Source organism: Cataglyphis hispanica, chromosome 2, assembly GCF_021464435.1.
Source record: "Cataglyphis hispanica isolate Lineage 1 chromosome 2, ULB_Chis1_1.0, whole genome shotgun sequence".
Taxonomy (NCBI): Eukaryota; Metazoa; Arthropoda; class Insecta; order Hymenoptera; family Formicidae; genus Cataglyphis; species Cataglyphis hispanica.
In genome coordinates, this window is record NC_065955.1 from 5,771,299 (window position 1) to 5,796,601 (window position 25,303).

General features: G+C 31.4%; 1 protein-coding gene across 4 annotated transcripts in view; it reads left to right on the forward strand.

Moving 5' to 3' along the window:
- Window positions 1-25,303, forward strand: part of LOC126858946 (protein phosphatase Slingshot) — a 121,905-nt gene that overhangs the window by 40,359 nt on the left and 56,243 nt on the right. For 3 of the 4 annotated variants that reach the window (XM_050609695.1, XM_050609694.1, XM_050609696.1), the window contains one exon: window positions 13,116-13,275. In XM_050609695.1, the coding sequence (XP_050465652.1) occupies window positions 13,116-13,275 (160 nt within the window). Of the gene's footprint in view, window positions 1-8,086; window positions 8,537-13,115; window positions 13,276-25,303 lie in introns of those variants that run through there. The other variant, XM_050609697.1, reaches the window with a different exon arrangement.

Consider the following 25,303-nt stretch of genomic DNA (forward strand, 5'->3'; position numbering starts at 1 on the left):
CACAAACGCAGGTTATTATAATACGTGTTATATGTATTCCCTCGGATGTGTGTAAGACGTAGTCTATTACAATATATAGTATGTACGTATTATATTCAACCTTTCAATTGCATTGTGTAATATACGTTGCTGATTTAAAATACAGGTTACGTGATCTTTACAATATAAAATATACACATTTATGCTGCATTATGTGAAACAATGTAGCATGAGAAAAAAAACTTGTAAAATCGATCATGAATAGTGGAAACGCGAATGTTATAATTTTTCAATATTATGATTTTCCTCCGCTCTTATTATATGAATCATATTTTCACATCATGACGCACACGATGCGAACGTGACTTCAGGAGATCATTGACCGTCTTGCAATCGAGTACGTGCGTCAATCAGGTGCGGTTGAATCACGTTTGAACGCCGAAAAAAGAAATAAACCGAGGTTTAACGGTGCATCGATTCTTTCCAACTACAGTTAATAAGGTTAATTAGAACGTAGATATGTGTTTAATCATGACGGAGCAATTTGTGTATTGTTCAAGTTTTTATTTTACTTTGATATATTTTTGAAGAAAAGAGTCGATCAACTAAATTGTATTAAAAAAAAAGTAATCTAATAGATTTATAAATAATTGTTTTTTAATGGCGTGTTAATTAATTCTAAACATAATTTAACTTTAATTATGTGATTTACTTTGGGTAATAATATTAAGTTTATTTAGATGAAGATATTATTAATAATATTATATATATATATATATATATATATATATATATATATATATATATATAGAATATTAGTGGACGCTGAGGTCAGAGATATTGAAGAATAAAAAGATTTATGAAACCAATATACATATAACTATTATTATAAAAAGTATAAGTTTTTCATAACAGATATCTTTAATACTTTAATACTTTATTAAAATCCGAATGGTATTATATGTATATTCGTTTCTCCTTTCTTTTTTTATTTCACACGATTTTCAAAGGAATACCGTTGACATTCTTGAAAGTGCCTGCGATGGCTTTGACTCATCAAGGTTAATTTGAGAGAGAGATTACTCTATATTTCACGAGATGCGGCTACCTTTGGAGAGACAGAAATTCCACTTGCGGAACGTACACTAATTTTAGTAACATGCTGTCTGCTATGCATTAATGACAGAAATATCAAGAGACAAGGAAGATCGGTATTTGAGATATCCATGTAAGCGTATAAAGGACGATGCCTATTATTTTCAAGTATCGGATAAATTCGAATCGAACAGTACAGAGGATAATGGAATGTAGTGTGTTGGGACAAACTTTAGCAAATCAGAACAAGAAATGCAAGGGGACTACAATAGGGTGGGAGAATAATAAGACGAAATAGGATGATGCAAAATGTTGGGAGGACAAATGGTGACACAGGGTGGAATGCTAGGATGTGTTAGGAGTAAGAAAGGATCAGTTCGGTTAGCTAGAAAATACAAGATAGAGTTTTTTTGCCGGATATTTTTTATTGATACGCGTATATGTATGTGTGTATGAAACCAAATGAATTTATTAAAGATGTCTCATATCAAAACATTGACAAAAGCATGAAAATTTCATAGGCTGTTCTATTATTTCTTCTGAGTATCTTTACAGAACCTGAGCACAGTTCTTTTAACAATTTATTTAAGTTTAAAGTTAATATTGATTTTTATGAAAAATCGCGTAGCACTTATTGACAAATTTGACAAGGAAAAATGTTGCTAGTAAAATAAAATTTCCGCATATAAGAAAATTCTAATAAATATTTTTGCAAAATTAATTACAACTACTTTTTTACGAAGCCGTTAAAAACCATATTATTTTGTGATACTTTAATTCTTTTTAGAATCCGGATTTATTTGATTTTTTAAGTATAAACGTAACAAATGTTTCTTTTTTAATTTTGACAGTTTTTTGTTACTATTATACAGCCAAAACATCCATAAATATAATGAATTAAGCTTGTTTTAGATGATCTATTATTTGCAACAAAACTCAAGAAAATCTGTTTATAATTTTACATCATGTCTTAATCTGTATATGTATATATTCTAATATACATTTTATTTATTTAAATTTTTCATATTAACGACACATACAAATATAAATATAATTATGTTCTTATTTTAGAATTTGTAGTACCAATTATACAATAAATTTTTTAAAGTAGATTTAGACAGTTTTCGAAATTCTTCCTTCTTTCTCTTATTTTCTGTTATTCATAAATTTTTTTTTCCTTTGAGGGGAGTTGATATATTGAGAAATGGAAGAAAGCGTTGCAATGCTGTAAACTATAAAATGGAACGAGGTTTTATATTACGCGAGAAGAGAATATAAATACGGAAAAGATCCGATATCACACACAGAGAGTTCTCACTCTATCGTTTGGCTGCTCACAATCAGTCCTGCTTAGTATGAAATCAACAGAGTCATGTTTACCAACACTTTCTTTCGTATTTATGACTTCATCTTTCCTCTTTTGCATGCGAATATATATATTCTCAGATAATATATACTTTCTCTCTCTCTCTCTCTCTCTCTCTCTCTCTCTCTCTGTCTCTACAATCAGTCTTTATTCTACAGTACGAATGTTGTCCGCATGTAATTGAAAAATTAAAATTTAGTTAGTAGCACATGCATATTTTACAGCTTCAGTTAATCGAAGACCAAAATTTTTTATTTTGACTTTTAAATCAGTTAATTTGTTGAGATAAAATTTGTAAAATTTTTGAAAATTTTTGAAAAAATTTTTTTTTTATGAAGCAATTAATATCAATGTTTTGCATCTATATATTGATGGAAAAATAATGTTGCATTTTAATTGTTTGAGAAAGCAAAACATGTGGAATAAATTATAAGAAAAATAATCAATAAACAATATTTTAGATTTTTTGAAGACGAAAATATGAAGAAAAGGATTTAATTTGATATTACAATTGATAAATTTTTTTATTAATAATTGATTAAATTTATTTAAAATGTTAAAAGAGCATACATGTTGCTTTTTATAAATTGTTATACAAAAACTTATTTTATCTCTCTTAGATTGATATATTATTTTATTGAGAGATAATTTATATTAGATATTATGTCTAAAAGAAGATTTCCTTGCATGATGTGTACAAGTAATTTTATCATACAAGTATATAAGTTACTACATACACATATCCTTAAAATAAGTCTCTATGAAATATCGTCTTAATGTTTCATATGCTTTAGAGATCTGCAGATATATATCAGATTTCGGTCAGACAAATCGTATCGCATAGTCTCTTCCCATGTTGATCATAATTTACTCGTGTGATTTCGATACTAAGATAATCAAGAAATAGGGCAGTTTCCTTTTCTTTCCTCTTCACTTCTCTCCCTATATTTTATCCATCCTTGTATTCTGTATTCGAACACCGAATATACAGAGTGTTCCGGAAGTCGCGCGCTTTTTCAGTCATAAATTTCATAGAGTCAAGCAAATGTTTCAAGTTTATTTTTTTTATAAAAATTTAATAAATTATCTTTTTCATAATTATTCCGATCCTTAGCCCAAAATAAATCGAGCTATTTTGTTGAGAAATAGATGCTTAAGTGTAATATATAAAAAAAATCGAATAAGAAAAAAAATTGATTCCGCCGAATTGATGGCGCGTCGTGTAATCAGCGTGCGCCAATTGCAGTTTTTTTTTCGGGCTCCGCGCTTTTGTATCGGGCGGTACCGGTACGTGACACTTCGGCGACTTGTGCGAATCGCATCCGGTCTGTAAGATCTCTTCAGAATACGCGAGAATGACAATCGCGCAGATGCAATCTGCGATTGCGCACGGGGCCGTGCTCTCTGGACGATGGATTCAGTTTCGTTGAAAATATCGCCTGAACAGATTTTACGAAGTGCATATACCGCAGTTATCTTTGTGCTCACATTACTTCGCATTGATTACAAGTCCTATGGCGCACAACAATAACTCAGATTAAAATGTCTTAAAAAGTAAAAATGATATCATTATAACGTTTTTTACGCGTGAATAATTTTCTCAGAGACAAATTTGATTATTTATCAATATTTTAGATAAATAGTTAACAACCGCAGAAAGATAATTTTTTAAATTTAATAAAACAAATTAAAAATAAGGTATTGTTGATAAGAAATATTGCGTTGGTTTTTTGATACAAAATGCTGCCTGTCTACAGATAGATTGTTACGAGTAAGAATACTAATTTAGGAGTAGTATTTAATTTGTGTAGTTTAATACGGATAATAACTTGGAAGATTGAAATAACTATAATACATACACATTTTAACTCTCAGATTAATTCTTGATCCAAAATATTCGTATATATTTCACGATATGTTTATATTATTTCTATATACTTCATAATATGTTTATGATAAGCTGCCAAATATGGATAATAATCCAGGCTTAAAAGAAGCTTTGCGAAATTCGCGGTTATAAAGTCAACTCGGATTATATTGCACGTATCAGTATAATACTTGTATACTGTACTTGTACTCTGTAATATATTCAGACAAGGTACAATAATATAATATAACATACTTGGAAATCTAATACTTACATTGAAGGTTAGATTTGTTAGATTCTATTGACTAATAAATATTTATTTAGCTCTCCATAACATATTTAAAAATTAAATAAAATCTTTACTATTAATTACAAAAATATTCCAATTTAATTATTCATGTTTTTTTTTAAATTAAAAAATTTGAAAAATAAAATGAAATTTGAAAAAAATGAAGTTCTTTTTTATTTACGCATATATTTTTTTTAACCTTTTTTTTAAATTTAAAAAAATTAGAAAAGATTTTCTATAAAAATATCGATTAAAAATTAGATATGTAGATAAATCATGTTTCAAATATTAATTATTATACTAATTTACTTATTATTTTTAATTGATATTTTATTGAAGCAACTTCTATCAACACATTGAATTTGCATAATAAAATTCTACTTTATAATTGAAAAATAATAACTACCAATTGTATTATATTTTTTAATCTTTTCGTAAGAAAATAAACAGTTTTAGTAACAGAGCACACCCCATACATTCGTCCGCATACCAAGGAATAGATGCGTGCACACGACGAGCGTACTTTACATCGGAATGACGTCATCGCTCCATTCGTATTCTTTCGCGAGATGGTGCGCGCAGATTTTGACTGCCGGTCACGTTTGCGCAGATTTTATGGACTTTTAACGGTGCTGGTACTCGCAGCCCGGGTCATTCTTATCTGTATCTCACTGCATTATTCTCATAAAGATCGAGCGTTCGGCGCCAGTCCAATTTGCGAGACGCACGCTCTCGATTACGATCAGGCTCTCGACCTGGTTTTCTGCCTCTTTGCTCTTCTTTTTCTGTCTTAATGACAACTGAATAATCGGGATTATTATATACAGGGTGAGGCAAATAGAATGTTACAAGTCAATGACTCTAAAAATATTTGTCGAAAAAAATTAGTCATAAAAAAAATTTCTCATGTATTTGAGGAGCTTTTTTACATAAACATAAAGTCGCTTTCACTCCTTTTTCAAGGAGGGCTGTTGTCTATTCTCATCTAAATACTTATTAAGTTTTTCTAAGTCTAGCTTGCGCTAGACCCAGAAATGTTATTTAAAATTAATATTTCTTTATTAATTAAAGTTTAATTTAAAAAGAAACTTCGATTGCAATTCTATATTTTTTTGTCTGACAAATCTAATAATGTCAAATATTTGCCAAACAGAATTATTAATTAATTGCAACTGTAGATATATTTAAATTTTTATTTTTCGGAATTTAAAAAGAAACAATCTAAATCTTATTTTTTCAATTTATATAGAAATAATTATTTTCTTTTGCACGTCATATTGAAAAAATTAAATAGAATAAGGAGAGTTCAATAGAAACTACTGTTACGTTAAATCTTTTAATAGTTCATTGTAGTATCTCATTCGCTCAGCTTTCTCCTGGCTATTATCGATTCATATATTGCCATCAGCGCAGATTATCGACGAGCGCCATTTAGATCAGTGTAATCGAGCGAATACTTTAGTAATTACACCCGTGTTGCGATCGTTAAAACGTTTCTGTGATCTTTTATGTTTTTGCTGCTCCGAATAGTTTTTATTCTTTTTAGAACGCATTTGTTTCACTTATCTATGAACCGGATATAATATTTTACGGCCACTGTTACGTTGTTCGTTGAAAATGTTGCGTTGTGCAAAGATGATTTGGCCTGCATTAACAAATTACCGAAAGAAGTTAATTATATCTATTAGGGATTGCGAGATATAATTGAAACACTTTCTGCTTTTTTGTTTCGTATTTCGTGCAATTTATTGGGAAATTAATTTTTTTACAAATTTCTTTGTTCTTTATTGTGTGATATTGATATCTTTAGCAAATTAAAGAATATTTTCTTTAAGGATACAAAAATACTTTGTAGTATAATATTTTTATTTTTACGTTTAAGTATAAACCTTTACATTGATTACTTAATTTTTTTAAATTTTATATTTAATATAAATGTGATATGCATGTATATTTATTTAAAATATATTACAATATTTTCACTATAATAAAACTATTTTTTATTTTAATTTTATCGGTACATGCAAAAAGGAAAAGTGAAAAGAAAAATTGGAAGAATTTTATTAAATAATGAAAGTAATTCACGCACCCGTGCACTCACTCGTGTGTTTTTCTTAAAAAAATATAATTCTTAAATATTATTTGCATTATATACAACTTTTTGCATTATATACAATTATTTTTATTCCATTATTCTTAATGATTATTGTATACATATATTTAATATGCTTATTATATTTCCAAATCTACCGTGTTCAATATTTCATGCGTGCTCTTTACAATAGATAAATAACTTCATTTTTTTTTTTTAACATTTTTGTGCTCGCAATTTCTTTCAAATCGAGGGGCAACAGGATCAAATTATCGGTAAATTATATCTGCGCACGTCGATTCTGGCTTCGGCCATTCTGACCGCAGCAACGCGCGGTTATGTCATCGTTTTCACGATGAACGATATGCAGTCGGGTTCGGTAGTACGTACTCTATGTTGCTTATACCACGAACTCGGTATAATATACGAACCGCATTTGCTAAATGTACACTGTGTTCATATTAAATATAGAGGCTGAGATTTTATTGATCTCGTAAAGAAGCCAGCCTCTCTCCATTTATGCAGTTGCGTTGCGGATCCGACATGTTCAAAGTTCTTTCAGGAATATCGTCACACGTGCTCCGCTATTAGCATAAACGCTATTTATCTTCGGAATACTCGGTATCATCATTTCGCGATTTCGATGAATCTCGTGAACCGCCAATATGCACATAGTTTTATCTAACAAATGGCATATCTGCAAAACAATACATTATAAAAATAAATAACATTTGTGTTAATTTTTATTCTTTTTTATACTACAATAAATTTTCTTAATAATTGAAACTTGAAAAGAGAAGAATTTAATCTTGCGCGCGTACTTGAGACATATGGCCGATAAGATTACATAATTATTATCGTATATTAAAGGATTAATATTAAATTGACAGTAACTGATGCGCACTCTGATTAAAATATATGTCCTTCTATTTCAAATTGAAATATGCGCACATAAAATCTGAAATCATTGCGAATACGTATGATAAACGTATGGAGAAAGAAAGAGAGAGAGAGAGAGGTAAATAGACAGAGAGAGAAAGAGAGAGGGAGGAAGGGGAGAGAGAGAGACAGAAAAAGATACGTGCTCTATGGGTGCGTATCTTGCTCGACATCGCGATTTCCACGAATTTCTCTCGTGTCGGCTCGATGCAAATACATATGTATAATATAAGAAGGAACATATATATGGTCTCTCTTCTCTTTTCTTTCTCTCTCTCCTCTCTCTCTCTCTCTCTCTCTCTTTCTCGCCTTCTGCGCGAGCTAATAATACAGTCAGCCGATATATAACCAGCGAGCGTGTGTTTTGCTCGGCGTGTGCAGGTCCAGTGCAGAGATCCGCCCACGTATCATCGTTTCGTTCTATCTTAAATCTCGAGATGATTTTAGTATTCCGCCGGTTCTGCGCCTAATCGCACGCGCGCGAGGCATATTAGCATCTCTCCCGATGAAGACGTGAGCGATTATCGGATCTTCAATATCGAAAAGCAAAAAATTCTTTTCCGAGTAAAAGCGAAACGCGCGATCGCGATTGTTAGATTTTATCCAGTAAGATAGACGCTCGAAATTATTCGGTGATGATTTTGCGGTGATTCCTTTTTTTCTTTCGCTACCATTGTAAAAATTCATTGTCAAGGAAATTTTTTTTTTATTATTCTATTTTTTGTCAAGTATATGTGACTTATAAGTGTCAAAGGCACACGGCGTATTTAGTGAGTCGCTGTCGATCGATTCCCGATAGTTATTGTTATCTCGCGAGTGCGCCATTACGGAGAATTCTGAGGGGAACGCCCCTGCAGCATCCAACGCAGGGGTACCAGCCATTTACCTGAACGACGGCTACGTCGACAGGTAAAGATCAGGTTTTGTCAGAGGAAAGATGGGTTCTCGCCTCGATTAATTCTTTTCACGTTCCTTCCTGTCTACTACCTTTTCGCGTGTGGATCTTGTGAAAAGGTTTCATCTCGATTTATCATGACTGCGTCAGCTGTTCTACGCTGCTTTGTCTAGGCATAGAGATATTTAATCTATTGTCAGTGAACGAAAAATCGTGGCGACGGATATAGGAATATCTTTTCTTGTGACGAAAACAACGAGTACAAATATCATAAATCTTGTGAATTTTATGTATTTTAGCGAGAAACATAACGCATACGAAAAAGAGAGGAAAACTTGATGAAAGGATTATAATTTAATCATTACTTAGAGATTATTAATAGGATAATATTAATATTTTAATTTCATAAATTATTATTATTTTATGACAATTTTACTTTTAATAATTTTATATACAGTTTTTATATGATATATTAAATAACGGCACGATATTAAGAAAAAGAAAATTTTGAAATGTGCATAGTTGGGTAACGAATTGGAATATAATAATTTTGAATATCTCATAATATTCAAAGTTTACGCGTATCTGTGTTGCATATTTGTCAATAATTCTAATATTTGTTAAATTTATTTTTACTGAATATTTTCGTTATATTTATCTCCCATGGATATCTTCATGACATAATAGGATAACAGAGTATCTAGTCCCTGGAAAAACCTGAAATGCTTAGGGAATTTTTTTATATCCAAAAAAATTAGGGAATTCTCATGGAATTTTTTTAGGACACAGAGAATTAAAAAAAAAATTTTTCCTTGATAATTTTGCTGTTATATATTGTAAGCAATAGGCAAACCGCCGATAAATCAAATTGTGAATTTTATATTTAAAATATATTATAAATATATATATATGTTATAATATATTTTAAATACAAAATTTAATATATATATATATATATATATATATATATATATATAAAATTTTGTATTTAAAATATATTATAACTTATATATATATACATAGAATGTTTTTTTAAGATTTGAGTAGACAATCTGAATAACGTAGACCGCTTTCGTGTCAGCGAAGATGTTCAAATATTCTCGCGGTACCCGCGCACGTTGATTTCCCCTTGTCCCGACTCGGGCTCAAACATGCCGGCGTTATTTGAACAGGCCGCTCGCAATTTATTTGGCCGATCATTCTCGTTAATTATGCAGTTATGCGCTGCACGACGGTCGAACGAGTCGCGTGGTCTATCGTTATAGCATCGAACGAGAGATTCGTAGCCTTGAAAACCTTTGACTGTGACCGAGCGAAACGCTATGCCGTCTAGCGAGTCGGGTATTTTTTTTTAAAAAGAGAAAAAAAACGCAGGGATGCCGTTGTAAAATATATTATAAACTACGTTTACGATACAGCCGTGTCTCTTCGCGCGTCTTACACTCGCTGCGTTTAATGTTCTGCGAATTGCTCGCCCGCTTACTTATGCATATACATATAGAAACGCAGTGCTGCGGAGTGCACAAGACGATCGTGCATCGCCAACTTGGTTCTTGAAGTTTCTTCTTTCGCAATTAAGGTCGAAGTAATTGACCGACAATGGAATAGACTCGTGGGATCGCGATAAGGGATAAAATTGATAACTATTATAAAAGCATCAAATAAATTTGATTATCATTATAATATCATTAGAAAGTCATATGACTTTTTATTGAAATTGTTTATTGCTAAAAGTGTAAAAGTGGGAAATCATATTTATCGCGGTTGACTTCCTTCTTGGAGATAGTTAAAGAACAGGAAAGCGGCAATTCTCGAATTCTGGCATAATCCAATTCGACTATAATTAGATCTGCGAAGGTCGAATTGTGTTACATGTTTGTCCGCGGAGAGAGGGACCAGAATATTCAATATACTAAATTTTTTATATAATAAGACGAACATAAATATATGATTTCTTCAAAAAGGTTATATAACGAAACAAAAAATTTAAGTAATTTTTTTTATTTAGTAATAAAATGGTATTAATTTTTTTAACGTTTTTTTCTGCAGATCACCTTCCAATTATGCGACAATCTGTATATCAGATAATTTAATTTGTATATAGAGTATGCAAGATATATATCAATTTGATTAATGATCAAAAGACCAAACTTGATCGCTTTATAGAGAATATTAAAAAAATGTCGAGTGAGATTGGCTTTCTTGGCCCAATTTGTTAATAAGCTTATGCGTGTAATTGAGCCTCGTCACGGTAAGGTAAGCCCAGTCGTGTGAGAGTTATCGTCGTGGCTCTCGATAACGCAATTATAGAGAGGCATCGAGGATCGATACATCGATTTTGATGATGATAGATTTTCACTTTGGTTTTGCGGCTCAAATTTGCTCGTTCGTCATTGTCGCTTTCATCGTGATCATTATTGATGTAGTATACTTACGATTTTAATCTAATCTGAGACTTAATCGTGATAACTTCATTGTCTCAAGTAATATTCATCGATAAAGGAAAATTCTGACAAATTTTACTATCTAACATTGAGAGATTAATAAACATTAATAGATATTATTTGAATGAAATTACTTAATCAATTTTAATTATTACATTGGTCGAGAAAATAAAACCTTTGCCTTAAGATCTATCAAGTTATTTTTAGTAGATTTTTTAGCCTTGATTAGGAGTTTGGCCGTAAAAATAGCGTATTATTTCAAGCTTTTGAGAAAACCTCAAAGTTGCTAAAATAGGAGTTTTTGATACATCATTTTTACGACCAAATTCATAATTAGCGTTTAAAAATCTATCAGAAATAAATAAGACTTAAGGCAAATCAACATCTGTTGAACAGTGCCATTAGACATTTTTAATTAACTTTTTATATTTATTTACTATCAGTACTAATAAAGTCAATAGGATCTGTCACAAAATAAAAATTATTCCATGTAACACATATAAAATAACATATCTAATGTAACACGTTACGTGCGACAATTAAGAGAATTATTCACATGTCATACAATAAATATCTGCCATACGAGCAATATGAATATATTTGTGGGTATTCTTATTTCGTGGTAAAGTCTCAGCGAGGAAACTTTTTATTGTAGACACGCGATAGCGGAAGTTGGCGCATATTCCAAATGGCATGTATGTATGTGTGCACGCGCGCGCGTGCATTGTCTGGTCAGCTGGTCATTATCATATGAGAATGTGACGGTTTACTTACCATGAGAAAATGGCATCGTCGGCGTAATCGCGACTCGCATACGCAATTTACACACGCGGTTATCATCCGGTTGAAACCATACGTGTGCGCGTAAAAAAAAGAAAAGCCACGTTTGATTACACGAAGCGAGAGAGCGACCGTTCAATGATAATGACGAAACGCGGCATAAAATATAATGAGAACGTGCTGATGTAGGTGTGAAGCGTGAATCGTGCCGCAAATGCATTTTTCCGCAGATGATTTAAATAATTATATTTAATTGTATTATAAATAAGCACACCGTAATTAAGATGAGTTAATTGACGACAATGTCGGTCAATGTTAATAACTATCACAGATATATGACACAGAAAAGGTCAAAGTGGCTTTATTACGTGTGCTGTATACGTACGATGCTTTTAAAATATATCTTATCTTTAATGATGCGTTTATTGACTTAATGAGAAGGTAATTTGACTCAGAATGTGTTTCGAGGCACGAACTGTTTTTGATCGTGAGACAATTAAAAATAAAAAAGATTGTAGTCGTCAAGATTTTATGCTTCATTTAAGTTTGAGTGAATGTTTCGATGATACATTTGTCGATCATAATTTGACATTGTTGTATTGGTAGCAGCATTAATTAATGAACTAAATAGTCTATCGCGAGTGTGTTGATTGTAACGGCCTCGAAACCAGCTGAGCACACGAGTAAATCGATTAGTGTTTATTATCTTGATGTCAAAGATTAAAATCGACAGTTGTCTAGAACAATCAAACTGCATCAAAATTCTCGTTTTCTCTTTGTCTAACCAACGTGTATCTGTTTTCGTTTTTTAAACTTTAATATTTCTCACTAACTTAAGATAAAAGAATACACTGTATATGCGTGTGTATGTGATTTCTTATCACATTAAGATAAAAGCGTGATGATTCACTCAAGAATGTTAAGATTTACTTGCACGGATTGAAAACTATATACTTTAAAAGTATAGAGATTTTTGAAATTATTCAATATACTTTACATCTTGTTAAATTGAAATTAAATTCTTTAGTTTGATCTCTAATAATAAATTAGAAAAAAGTTTTAATTACGACATCGATAATGTCGAATATCATTTTCTTAGATTTATACTAATGCATATTTTTTTCGATAACAGAATTAATAAAAGTCGAATTATTGATATATAAGCGAACAATCATATTCGAAATATATAATGTGTTTCGATTATAATTTTTAATATATTTTAATTTAAAATTTTTTTTACTTAAATAATTTCTTGATTACGACATAAATGTAGTTTTACATCAATTATAATTATTACATATGACTTTCATTGCGATTGAATCAGAACAATTTGATTTATTAAAGTATTATTTTTTTGCAATTTTTGCAGTCTGAGCGAATGTTACTTCGCGGGTAAAGGCGCTGCCCTAGTTTTACCGCCGAACGAAAGGGCTCGTCCTTCAAGGCGAGTCTCGGCGGCAGGATGCGATATCCAGCAGCACTTACAGTCCATGTTTTACCTATTGAGGCCCGAAGAAACTTTGAAGATGGTAAGTACAAAAAATATTTTTGTAAATAAGAAACAAATAGGGAGACGACCCTTTTTATTTAAGCTCTACGCATAATTTTGGCGACATACATTTTATACCATAAAATCCTTTTATTTTGTCTTGCAACTACAATCGATTATCTTTATATGACCGGAAACTATCAATTTTATGTATAGTTTAATGTATATATATATATATATATATATATATATATATATATATATATATTTGAAGATTTCTAAGGATTTTCTAGAAGAAAACGGACATGATCAAGAATATTTTGGATATATAAAAGCAAAACTGTCTAAATTAAAAGAAAAATATGTTTCTTATGTTTAATATTGTTCGAAAAATTAAATAAATAAATCCGGATATAAAAAGAATTAAAGTATCACATAATAATGTGATTTTCAACGACTTCGTAAAAGAAAATAATTGTAATTAATATTTTTTTTAATTTATGACAAAAACTTTTGATCGTGAATACGCCTTGAAATTAACTGCAAGAAAAAAAAATTTACAGAAAGAGAGAGATAATATATTTTTCTACAATTTTTAGGAAATAATTTTTAAATGAGTAAGTAAATCTAAGTCAAGTTTTGCACAAATATTTATTAAAGTCTTCTTAATATATGTGAAAATTTTGTTGACAATATTTTTTATTTGTCAGTAAGTACTACAATATGCAATTTTCTCTAAGAATCGATACTAACTTAAATAATTTCCAAACCGTTAAGAGAATTATGCTCAGCTTTTACACAGATATTAAACAAAAAAAAAAAAAATAGTAGAAGACAGTCTAATAATAGCATGCTTTTGTCAATGTTTTGACATATGACATATTACATCAAAACACGTGTCGATTTACGTGGACACTAAAAATATTTTTGTTTCCGCGAATTGGCAATTGTAAATTGGCAACGACTTCGATGATTACGTAGCAAGGCGATATCTCGTCACGGTGTTTTCGCCGTTCGAACCAGCTCGATTGCGCGATTCGCGGGTTGGATTCAGGATTGCGGGACAATCTCGCGCCGAGTCACGTCTCGATGTGGTTTCTTTAAAACACGGATCGCGAAGACCGTGTGGTCCTAATTTGCGCGTTCGAGAAATTGGCAGCTCGTTGCCTTCACTCGTCTGACTCGACTCCGAGAATACTCGAATTACAGCGCGGCTTTACTATTCCGTTCGACCGTGGAACTCGTTGGAGGATCATGTGTAAACATACAGTAAGCAAATATACTCTACCTGCTGTTGCACAGTCTTGACAAGGAAGTTAGCAGTCGCTTATTTTGAAAAAAAAAAAAACGTGCTCCGACGTACAATCCGTGATTCTGCAAACCGACTCTTCATATCATTATCGTATATAAGCATACATTATCCTGCATAACAATTAAAATGTTGAGAAAATGTTGAAGCTAAGTAAAATTAGTTTTGTGACGACTAGAATCTGTTCATAATTTTATATGTCATATTCTAATCTCGTCGTGCATATCCTGATATATATATTTACATAATGTATTGTAATTGTTCTACATATTTATGTATATTTACATGATTCTTCATAAATATTTTTTAGATTATACGACATGAAATTATAAATAGAATTTTGTCTTGAATTATATCGCGAATCATAGATCTAAAATAAACTTTTTATAAATATATTTTAATATTAGTTTATATATATATATATATATATATATATATATATATTAATATAAAATTATTGATAAATAATTTTTTTTACAATATAATTTTTGTATAATTTTGTGCGAGACAAAAATATAATTTTCGTCTCGCATTACTTTTTATTTTCAGCATTTTAACCAAAGAAGTTTCTTAATATCAATTTGTATTTTGAAATCGCACATAGAAAGTATGAATTTATATTGTGTCCTATATTGACTTAAGAAATATAAATTATTGGATTTCTCAAAGACTGGGCGCGAATTTTAATAGCCAGAAACCGATTTTCGATTCTTAAAAGAATAATATATGATATTTTTATCTGTATTGATCATATTATGCAATATATATTGACACGTGTGCTACGTAATTGATGATCGAGTATTAATTAATGTACTTTATCTTTTCTTCATGCGTCTAATGCATTAACAAGTCACGGAAGTTCTTTCCCCAATACAGGGACTTAATTTCTTTTACGAACTGCACGGAAGCGATTCTGTAGTTATTCTTCTTCATACAAGGAAGTTCCGCACAGCCTATAATATTTCTGTCGGGAAGATCCTTAAGTAATATATCTTTAATAGCTAGTCTTCACAATGCGTTCTCACATGTAACATACAAAACAATCTTCGTGCAGGTCTTCCTTTTGATCTAATAAAAACTTCGAGATTTAAATAGTTTGCGATATATATTTGATTTTAAATATCAAACAATTTTATAATAAATAGCTTTTTTTATAGATATTTTTTCTTAAGTATAAATTAATTCTAGATTAATCAAAAGGTTTAAGATTGGCGGATTAAGATATTTTAAATAACAATTTACATTAAAATAAATTTAAACAATAATAGAACCTTGTTGCTATTGCTCTATTATATTAACGCTGTAAATCTGTTTTTCTTATGATCAGCGTTTTGATTTTAAAATTTAATTATTCTGAATGTAATAATTAGTTAATATTATACATTATTTAATTCGGAGGGAATATTTGAATTTAGAATATTATATGCGTGCTCATGTTGCGCATTCTATGAATAATTCATCACATCAGTGATGACGAAACATCTTATTGTTAGATGTGATCTGATTCGAAATCTTGGAGTCGATAAGAGATAGGAGACGCGGCAGCGAAGATCCTCGAAGGCGCTCCGTGTTGTCTGCCGCGCGATCGCGCGTTGCGGCTTGGAATTTTCCACGTGGGACCACGTTTCGACGCGGTTGTCGGGATTGTCGCGAAGTGGGCTAAGCGCGACCCACATGCGCCGGTCATCGCCGTCAGAGCGAAGGCGACGCATTTGAGGTCGTGGCCGATGAGCAACGAGCGCTTCCGGTCGGCGCGCGAATAAAGAAAGGCAGGCGGCAATAGCCGGCGGGTTTTGCCGTTACGAATACAAGCGAGTCGATAAGCGCAGAGGCGATACAGGATCAATTTTTCCACAAATAAATTAGAAAGGTTTTTTTTTCTTTCTTTTTTTTTTCTTTTTTTTTTTTTTAATGCCAAGTTTCATTTCACATAAATTTTTTTGAAAGGACTAAATCCCGTCAAATAAAAACAGCATTTTTTTTTTTTTAGATATATAGATTGTTCAATATCTGTATATTGATTATAACGAGTCGCGTGGAATAGAAAATAAAACAAACTAGTATAATAAATGAAATAAATAAATTTAAAAAATATTAACTTTTGATTATGTATAATAAAAAATGAAAAACATTTTATATGAAATATTTTTGCGCTCGAAAATTATAATTATCTACACTATATATCTCTATATGTTTACTCTTAATTTGTCTCGTTTAATCTATATACATTTAACATCTATGCCCATATATATATATATATATATATATATATATATATATATATGGGCATAAATGTTAAATGTATATAGATTAAACAGACAAATTAAGATAAATAATATACTATATATATATATATATATATATATATATATATATATATATATATATACATACACAAAACGTAACCTACGTTTGAACACTCTCTCCAGACACTCGGAATATAACATGATTCATCTCGCACGATCATCCAATTTGGGCGAAAGTAGCGAACAACTGTACTTGTTTTATCGTTCAAGCTTGGACGATCATGCTTTTTGCTAGAACATTGTTTGCACGATTTTCTTTCACTCTTCGCACGATGCATTCGAGATGATCGACCGTCAAAAGTGAGCGAACAAAATTTACCTTTGACATGAACTACTTGACGGAACGTTCTGAATTGGGGGCAAGTCTAACTCTAGAAAAAGTAAGCCGTGTTAGAAGAGAACCCTGACCCGGTTCAGAACGACTTTAGCTTGCTCTCGTTTAGCGCGAGGTGAATAGGAGACAGAAGCGCGAGACGTTATTATTTCGCGGTGTCTTCTTTGACGGATTTTGATCCTAGAGCGAGATCAAGAGTAAAGATTCGTTTTCCTATTGATCGATCGATGACGGCGGAAGTTCGAAGATGGAATTGTATTTTCCTTATTGCGAACGATTAGCAATGTGAGAAATCGCGCAGATTACCGAAGGTAATCGCCATTCTTTGCATTTTAATTATGCAATTCATAATTTCGATTAGAGGTATCAGGTGTCGAGTCAAGAAAGTTTCTACTCTAAATTTTAATGGCGCGATTTTTGCAAAGCAAATGATTTTAACCTTGGTTCTGTTTATTACGAATGTATCTCAAAACATTGACAAAAGCATGAAAATTTCGTACTGTTCTACTATTTCTTCTAAATATTTGTGCAAAATCTGAGCATAATACTCTTAACAATTTGAAAATTATTTAAGTTTAAAGTTATTATTATTAATTTTTATGAAAAATTGTCAAATAAATTTGACAAGGAACAAACATTGCCAACGAAATAAAAATTTTTACATATATTAAGAAAAGTCTAATAAATATTTGTGCTAAACTTGATTTAGATTTATTTACTCGTTTAAAAGTTATTTACTAAAAATTGTAGAAAAATATTCTCTTTCTCTCTCTCTTTCCGTAAATTACTCTTTTTTTTTACATCTGATTTCAGTATTCGATCAAAAGTTCTTGTCATAAATTAGGAAAAATATTAATTACAACTATTTTCTTTTAAAAAAACTTACAATTAATTAAAAACCATATTTTGTGAAACTTTAATTTTTTTTTATAATTCAGATTTATTTATTTGATTTTTCAAACAGTATTAAACTTAAGAAATATGTTTTTTTTTTTTTTACATTTTCATAGTTTTTTGCTATTAATGTTTAGTCAAAACATAATACAAATATAAAATAAAAATTTGACAATAATTAACAATATGATAAGAATTCGAACAATACAACTTTATTAAGTATATAAGTAGCGTATATGCCTATATACTATACACGATATAATGCGAATAGAAATGTAACTTTGCGATATGCAGAGACGATTCGGTATAACTTTACGTGATCTAAAAGTAGCTTTGATACACGTGGTGCGCATCCGTTTTTCTTGGCGGTACGGAGCAATTACGGAGAGCAGCTGAAGTCATTTGATCATATTCGCGTGCGAACGGAGAAGGCGGATAAAATCGCAAGCTCATGATTCTGACCTTTACGTCGCCGCTATAAATCGCATTATAAGATAAGGAGTGCAACGCAGGAGGAATGTATGTATAAGGTTCAGACTGCATTATGATCCGCTTGTCGGTAGACCCAATAGAGCAACTCGCTACATTCATTCTTCTTCGGTCAAGAGAAAAGAAAATGGAGGAAACGTGGTATCGACGTGTCAATTTTACGAGAGCGATCCATTATCGCTCTCGTCACATTTCTTCTCGTTTTCCCTGTCTTTTTCTCATTTCGTTTCCCGATTGTTGTTAATCTCCTGCAATGTATAATAAGAATGGATGCGCAATCGCAAAAAACCTTTACTGAAAAAATAGATATTGATATTGGGAAAAAATAAATGGAAATCTCATTATCGCTGAATTTGAGATTGAATCCGTTCTACTTTCATATTGGAACAATATTGATCTTTTTATATAATTTTAAAATTATTCTGTTATTGGTAAACTTATTTTTTTATTTATATGAAAATTTTCGAAGATTTTTAGATATTCATCGCGTTGAATAAATCTGAGCGCAGACATATATGCGCTTTTATATAAAAGTAATGAAATTGTCTTGTCATCATAATAGTATTATTAAGTAAGCATTGAAGAATATAAAAAAAAAATTTAAGTGAAAAATATTATTCGTGTTGTGCAAGAAATAAATTTTGAGACAATCGCGATTTTAATTGTTTAGAATTACAGTTAACGATCTAAGGATGTTATGAAGAATGTTTTGTGTAAGTAAGAAAAACTGTCAAAATTTAAAAAAAAAAAATTTCTTACATTTATTATTTGAAAAGTCAAATAAATAAATTCGGATTAGAAAAAGAATTAAAATATTTATGACAAAAACTGATCGTGAATATCTTCCCAAATTAACTGCAAGAAACAAAAAACGAGTAATTTGCAGAAAGAAAGAGAGAGAGAGAGATAATATTTTTCTACAATTTTTAGTAAATAACTTTTAAGTAAGTGGATCTAAATCAAGTTTTGTACAAATATTTATTAGAATTTTCTGAATATATATAAAAATTTTGTTGGCAATGTTTTTTTGTCAAATTTTTGTTGTTAAATTTATCAATAATTTTTATCGCTACAATACATGATTTTCCATAAGAATCAATACTACCTTTAAATTTATCACTTGTCAATGTTTTATACATGACACATACATCCTTAAAGTGCACATATATATTTCATATGTATATACATTCGTTATATATTTCGTTACATTCGTTTGCTTTTAATTGACGAACTGACGAACAAAAACATATTTACGCCGTCATGTATAAGCGTCGGCTACGTACTGGTCGCTTATTACGTGTTGCATTAATGTTTTTCCCTCTGCTATGCAAAAAAAATGTATCTTTGTAATGATAAATCTCTCGTTTATTATGTCGTTAACATAACTTTGAATCATTAGGAATACGACTGTTGTGCCATTTTGCAGTCTTGAATAATGAAAAAGCGAATCATACGATGTGAAACGATCGTCCTATGAATAAGAAAGGAGCCACGATGGGGTGTTTGCGTAACCGGTTCAATGCTTTTCTCTCCCTGGGATGTAAATCTCGCAGTTAATAATCCAATCGTAATAATCTAGAATGTCACTGTTTGAAGGGAGAAGCGGTCAATAAGATGTGAAATATATGGGATAACGTGTTAATTACGTTTTATGAGGGAATTGTGGTATACACTGACAGTTCGGAATACGACAGTCAAAGAGATTATTATAGATAGTTGCATTTTGTTACACATTTCACGAATAATATTATAAGATATTTATTTTATGAATCGTATCTTTTCATTTCACATTCCTTTCACATCGACTAAGTTAATTTTATCATTTTAGTTATTTATTAAATTATTCTTTTATTCCTGCCTTTTAATACCGCTAATCAAATATTTCGAGATTCGGATTTATGCTAGAAAAAAAGTTGCTGGAATTTTTTTTAGAATGTTATAAATAATTTTTTTTTTCTTAATACACAGCAATTTTTGTGTGAATTGTAGGAATATATTTTATCATAATGCGATTATCTCTTGCTCGTAAATCTCGCAATATAAAAAACGTCGTCGGTCGTGTTAAAAGCCTGTGGCAAAAAATTTTACGCCAAATAAAACATCCCGCATTGCAGTCATCCGTTGCGAGAGAGATAAATGAATCCCGTCGGCATAATGCGAGTCTCGTAGGATTAATGACAAACTAACAGCTGCAGCCGCTAAAACAACGTTGTTGCGCGTACGTTTAGCTCGTAAATATCACGACGGCGCGATTCCTCTGGTCTAGCGAGAAGATGGCTGGCGAAACGCTGGACACGTGGGCGCTTTTATGGATCGCACATTGTTACCATCATGACCGTCGACCTCGTAAATCGTATCGTCGATTGTGCGGGTATTGTAACTGCCACGACAATGAGGTTACCATCGAGAAGAGAACGCTTCTGTTGCATGTAGACAAGTAGCTGACCTCCTATTGACTCAAAGATTCTAAGCTTCTTTTCTATATACAATCGACAATAAAATTTATGAATTTATTTTATTTTATTTTTTTAACTTTTATCAGCATTACTCTTGTCAGTACATTATAGGTTGAAAGAAATGACATATCTGAATGATAAGGCAAATTTATTATTGTGTTAAAAATTGATTATTATATTGTTATATTAAACAAAAAAAATATTATTATTACATATTTTCTTTTGGCAAGAAATTAAACAATTACTCATTAACTCAGTATATTAATTTTAAGTAGTTTCAAGATAATTGCCGTTAAGTCATAAGTGTAACAATATATAAAAAGTATGGGAAATGTATTATACTAGCATATAATAGGCTTGAATAATTTGCCGTTACCCGCGACGTTATAGTATTTTTAGGTTAAATAAAATAATAATTAGCGCAGAGTTATGATTACGCAGTTAATCCTGCTTTACGATGATTCCCATGTCAAAATTTCACTCGCGGGAATTTTCATTATATTCGGTCACGTAATGACAATTTATCTCGTTTGTGCTCGTTGTAGATTATTATCCACATGTATAGGAGTTATATTCTTCAATTGTTGGATAGTTTTTTTTTTCACGAGATTGATTAAACAAAGGTATGTAGAATATATTTTTCGTAATATTCCAAAGAGAAAATTAAGGACGTATGTGTTATATATTCAAACATTGATAAAAGCATAAAAATTCCATTCTATTATTTTTTCTTTATCTTTATGGCCATGTAGCGAGTTACTAGCACGGTGCCAATTAAAATGAAAAAGAAGAAGATACTATTTTTTCCGAATATCTGTGCAAAACCTAAGTACAATTCTCTTAACGATTTCGAAATTATTTAAGTTTAAAATTAATATTGATTCTTATGGAAAATCGCGTATTATACTCACTGACAAATTTAGCAAGGGAAAAATGTTGCTAATGAAATAAAAATTTTCACATATATTAAGAGAACTTTAATAAATATTTGTGCAAAACTTGATTTATATCCACTTACTTGTTTAAAAGTTATTTACTAAAATTTACAGAAAAATATTCTCTCTCTCTCTCTCTCTCTCTCTTTCTGCAAATTACTCGGTTTTTTTGTTTCTTGCGGTTGATTTCAGTTCATTCATAATCAAAAGTTTTCATCAAATTATTTTGTGATACTTTAATTTTTTTTATAATCTAGATTTATTTATTTCTTTTTACAAAATATATAAACATAAGAAATGTTTTTTTTTTCTTTAATTTTGACAGTTTTTTGCTACTATTGTTTAGCCAAAAAATCCGTAATTAGTCTTAATTAAGAACGATCCGTCCGAGAAATATGTAGCATATAAAATACCCAATTCTCTACATCGATTGTGTTCCGACTTAATTTCCTGTGAATATTCGCATATGAATGGGCGGCATAAGATCTCGTTCCGCGCGGAATGTCGCGGAAATGCTTACGTATAGCCACCATTCGTCTGGGGTTTACTTTTTATTAAAAATTAGATAAATTCGAAAGGGCGCATTTTTACGCTACGAAATTGTCGGGGAGTTTCCTCGACGCGCACCGCGGACGAGAGCGGCAAGAAAGAAACTGGTCCCTACAAGGACAACGAGGTAAGGGGGTCGCGCGATTCGCTACAGGTCGTTTCGTCGACTTCTTTTCGGCGGGACCCCGTTACTTTTTACGCCCGTACTTAAACTTACTCGCGTACTCATCCGCCGCGCAGGCCCCGGGACCTTTTATGCGGAAAGTGTCAATGACCCGAACGACCATTAACTCGCAATTCAGTTGCCCGCTTCCGGCGTTTTATTCTCGCGCGCGCTTCCAAGTCTTTTTTTCCTTTTTTTTTTTTTATTTCTTTTGCCAGATGCGATCGTATCGATAACGTTACGTGACACTTTGCGAAAAGTGAAAAGATCCATAGTGGTGAATCCGGATCACTGTATGCGAATAATGTTCGAAGAATAGATGGATTAATTTGCGCGAGGAATAAATTACTTCCTACATCATGGAAAATTATTAAACAACATCTTTGTTTCGAAGACAATGGTTCAGACAGAGATTTCATCTTCGCGCGCGTATATATACGGATCATCTAATCCTCTTTCTCCAATTTACGTTTCCGAGAATTACTTCTTCACAAGCGGAACTATCACAATAAATTATCGTCATCTCCCACGCGACCGCGGCTTTTCCGGGGTTTCGTAAGGTCACGCTTCGCGATAAACTTGCGCAAGTACACCGGACGATCGGACATTGTCAATGATAAAATTGACAAAATGTGATTAGCGATTGAATCAAGTACACAGAAGAAAAAAGAAATTCTTGTTTTCAAAATATCTTTAGTTGAAATCGTGGCAATCTTGAAATGAGATTATATTGCGTTAAACAAAGAAAACTGAAAACATTTTAATCCGAAATGTTATCTCAAGATATTGACAATTTATTTACAAATAATTTATTTCAAGATATTTATCTAAATATTTATATAAGATATAATCATGTCTCTCTCTGATATCTATAAGAGATATATATTTTTACAATCTCAAAAATCTGCATTTTATGAAGATACATATGAACATATATATCACCACAATCAGATAATATTTTAAGTGAAATATGGAATGAAGCACGTGTAATTTAAATATGTTATTATATATTATTGCTCTGTCCTAGAGAAGAAGGTTAATCTACTCGAAACTTTAATTAGACCACTGACTTGACACACTGTTACTCGCGAAAACAGTAAGTGTGTCCGTTGGGAATTGCGATTTTTTTTTCCCCCAGGATGAGTAGTTTTGTACGACTCGAACATCTCGTGATTTATTTAGCGTTCCACGCCGCTGCTTGATCCGGCCGACACAGACTGGGCGCACGGTATGTGGTTTTCTGAGAGCGAGTTATGCCGCTGACCATTCTTTTCGCCGGTAATCTTCCTCTTGCCCCAGAGCGTGTCGAATCGTCGCGAAATTTACCGCGTGGCTAAGTTTTATCGCGAAGACGATTCAATCGCGTAACGATACCTTTTGAAAATCCATCGCGAGATCTCAGAATGAAAAACTGTCACGATACAAAATTATTAAATCAGTTATACGCTTTTTTTGCGCTTATAAATAATTTTAAATAATTATTAAATAATTTTTTTGCTTATAAATAATAATTAATTGTGAAAAACAGAATTATTTTGTAGCGTATGGTATAGAGGAAATTTACAAATAAAAATGTTCACACATATTAAGAAAAGTCTAATAAATAAAACTTGATTTAGATTCACTTTCTCGTTTAAAAATTTTTTACTAAAAATTGTAAAAAAATATTTTTCTCTGTTTTTGCAATTTTTTTTATTTTTTTTTTTAAATTTATTTAAATGGGATATTGAATCAAAATTTTTTGTTATAAGTTAGGAAAAATATTAAACTATTTCCTTTAATGAAGATGTCATAAAATTATATTTAAAATTATATTATATTATTTTGTGATACTTTAATTCTTTTTATAATTTAGATTTATTTATTTGATTTTTCAAACAATCTAAACGGAAATATGTTTGATTGTTTTTTTTTTTTTTTCTAATTTTGATATTCTGCTGCCAAAATATTTTTAAATAAATTTTGTATAAAATAATATACAGAAAATTATACACAAAATAGTAAAATATAATTTAAAATATCAATTTATTTGTATCGAATAGAGTAACGAAACAGAGAACTCTATTCTCATCAAATGATGAGCAATCTTATTGACAGTTGCAAGGATTTTGATCGCAATATTGACGGGTATGGGAAAATTTCTTCGCTCTTTCTGAGACGAATTACATATCTCGCTGCTATTTTCCGATCGAGAAAGTAAAAAAAGACAGCATGAGAGGACACGTAAATCGCGTCGCTGCCTATCGCACGCGTGCGTTTCATAAGTGTCACAATTGTCTCTTCGAGTAGCTCATTGCGCGCGACTGGTCACGACACACTTTCATCACGGCCGAGGCACGTGACGTGACGCCCGCGACGGCACAACGATATGTCAGTCGACGCACGTGACAGATACGAGACGGAGAAGTGCAAGATGGAGAGATTTCACGTGGTTCCGGCACACACTCTCTGCGAAATGACTCCGTTTCGTCATTATAGAGCCTCATAATAGATCCCGCGAATCGCCGCGTCCGTTGCTGCGCCGTCAGATTATGCAATCCCGCGCGATTATCGAATCACTCTGTGATTAGAAAGTTACTCTTGATGTTTTTGCTGCGTACGCGCCGCGACCGATTTCGTACCGCTATTCTCTA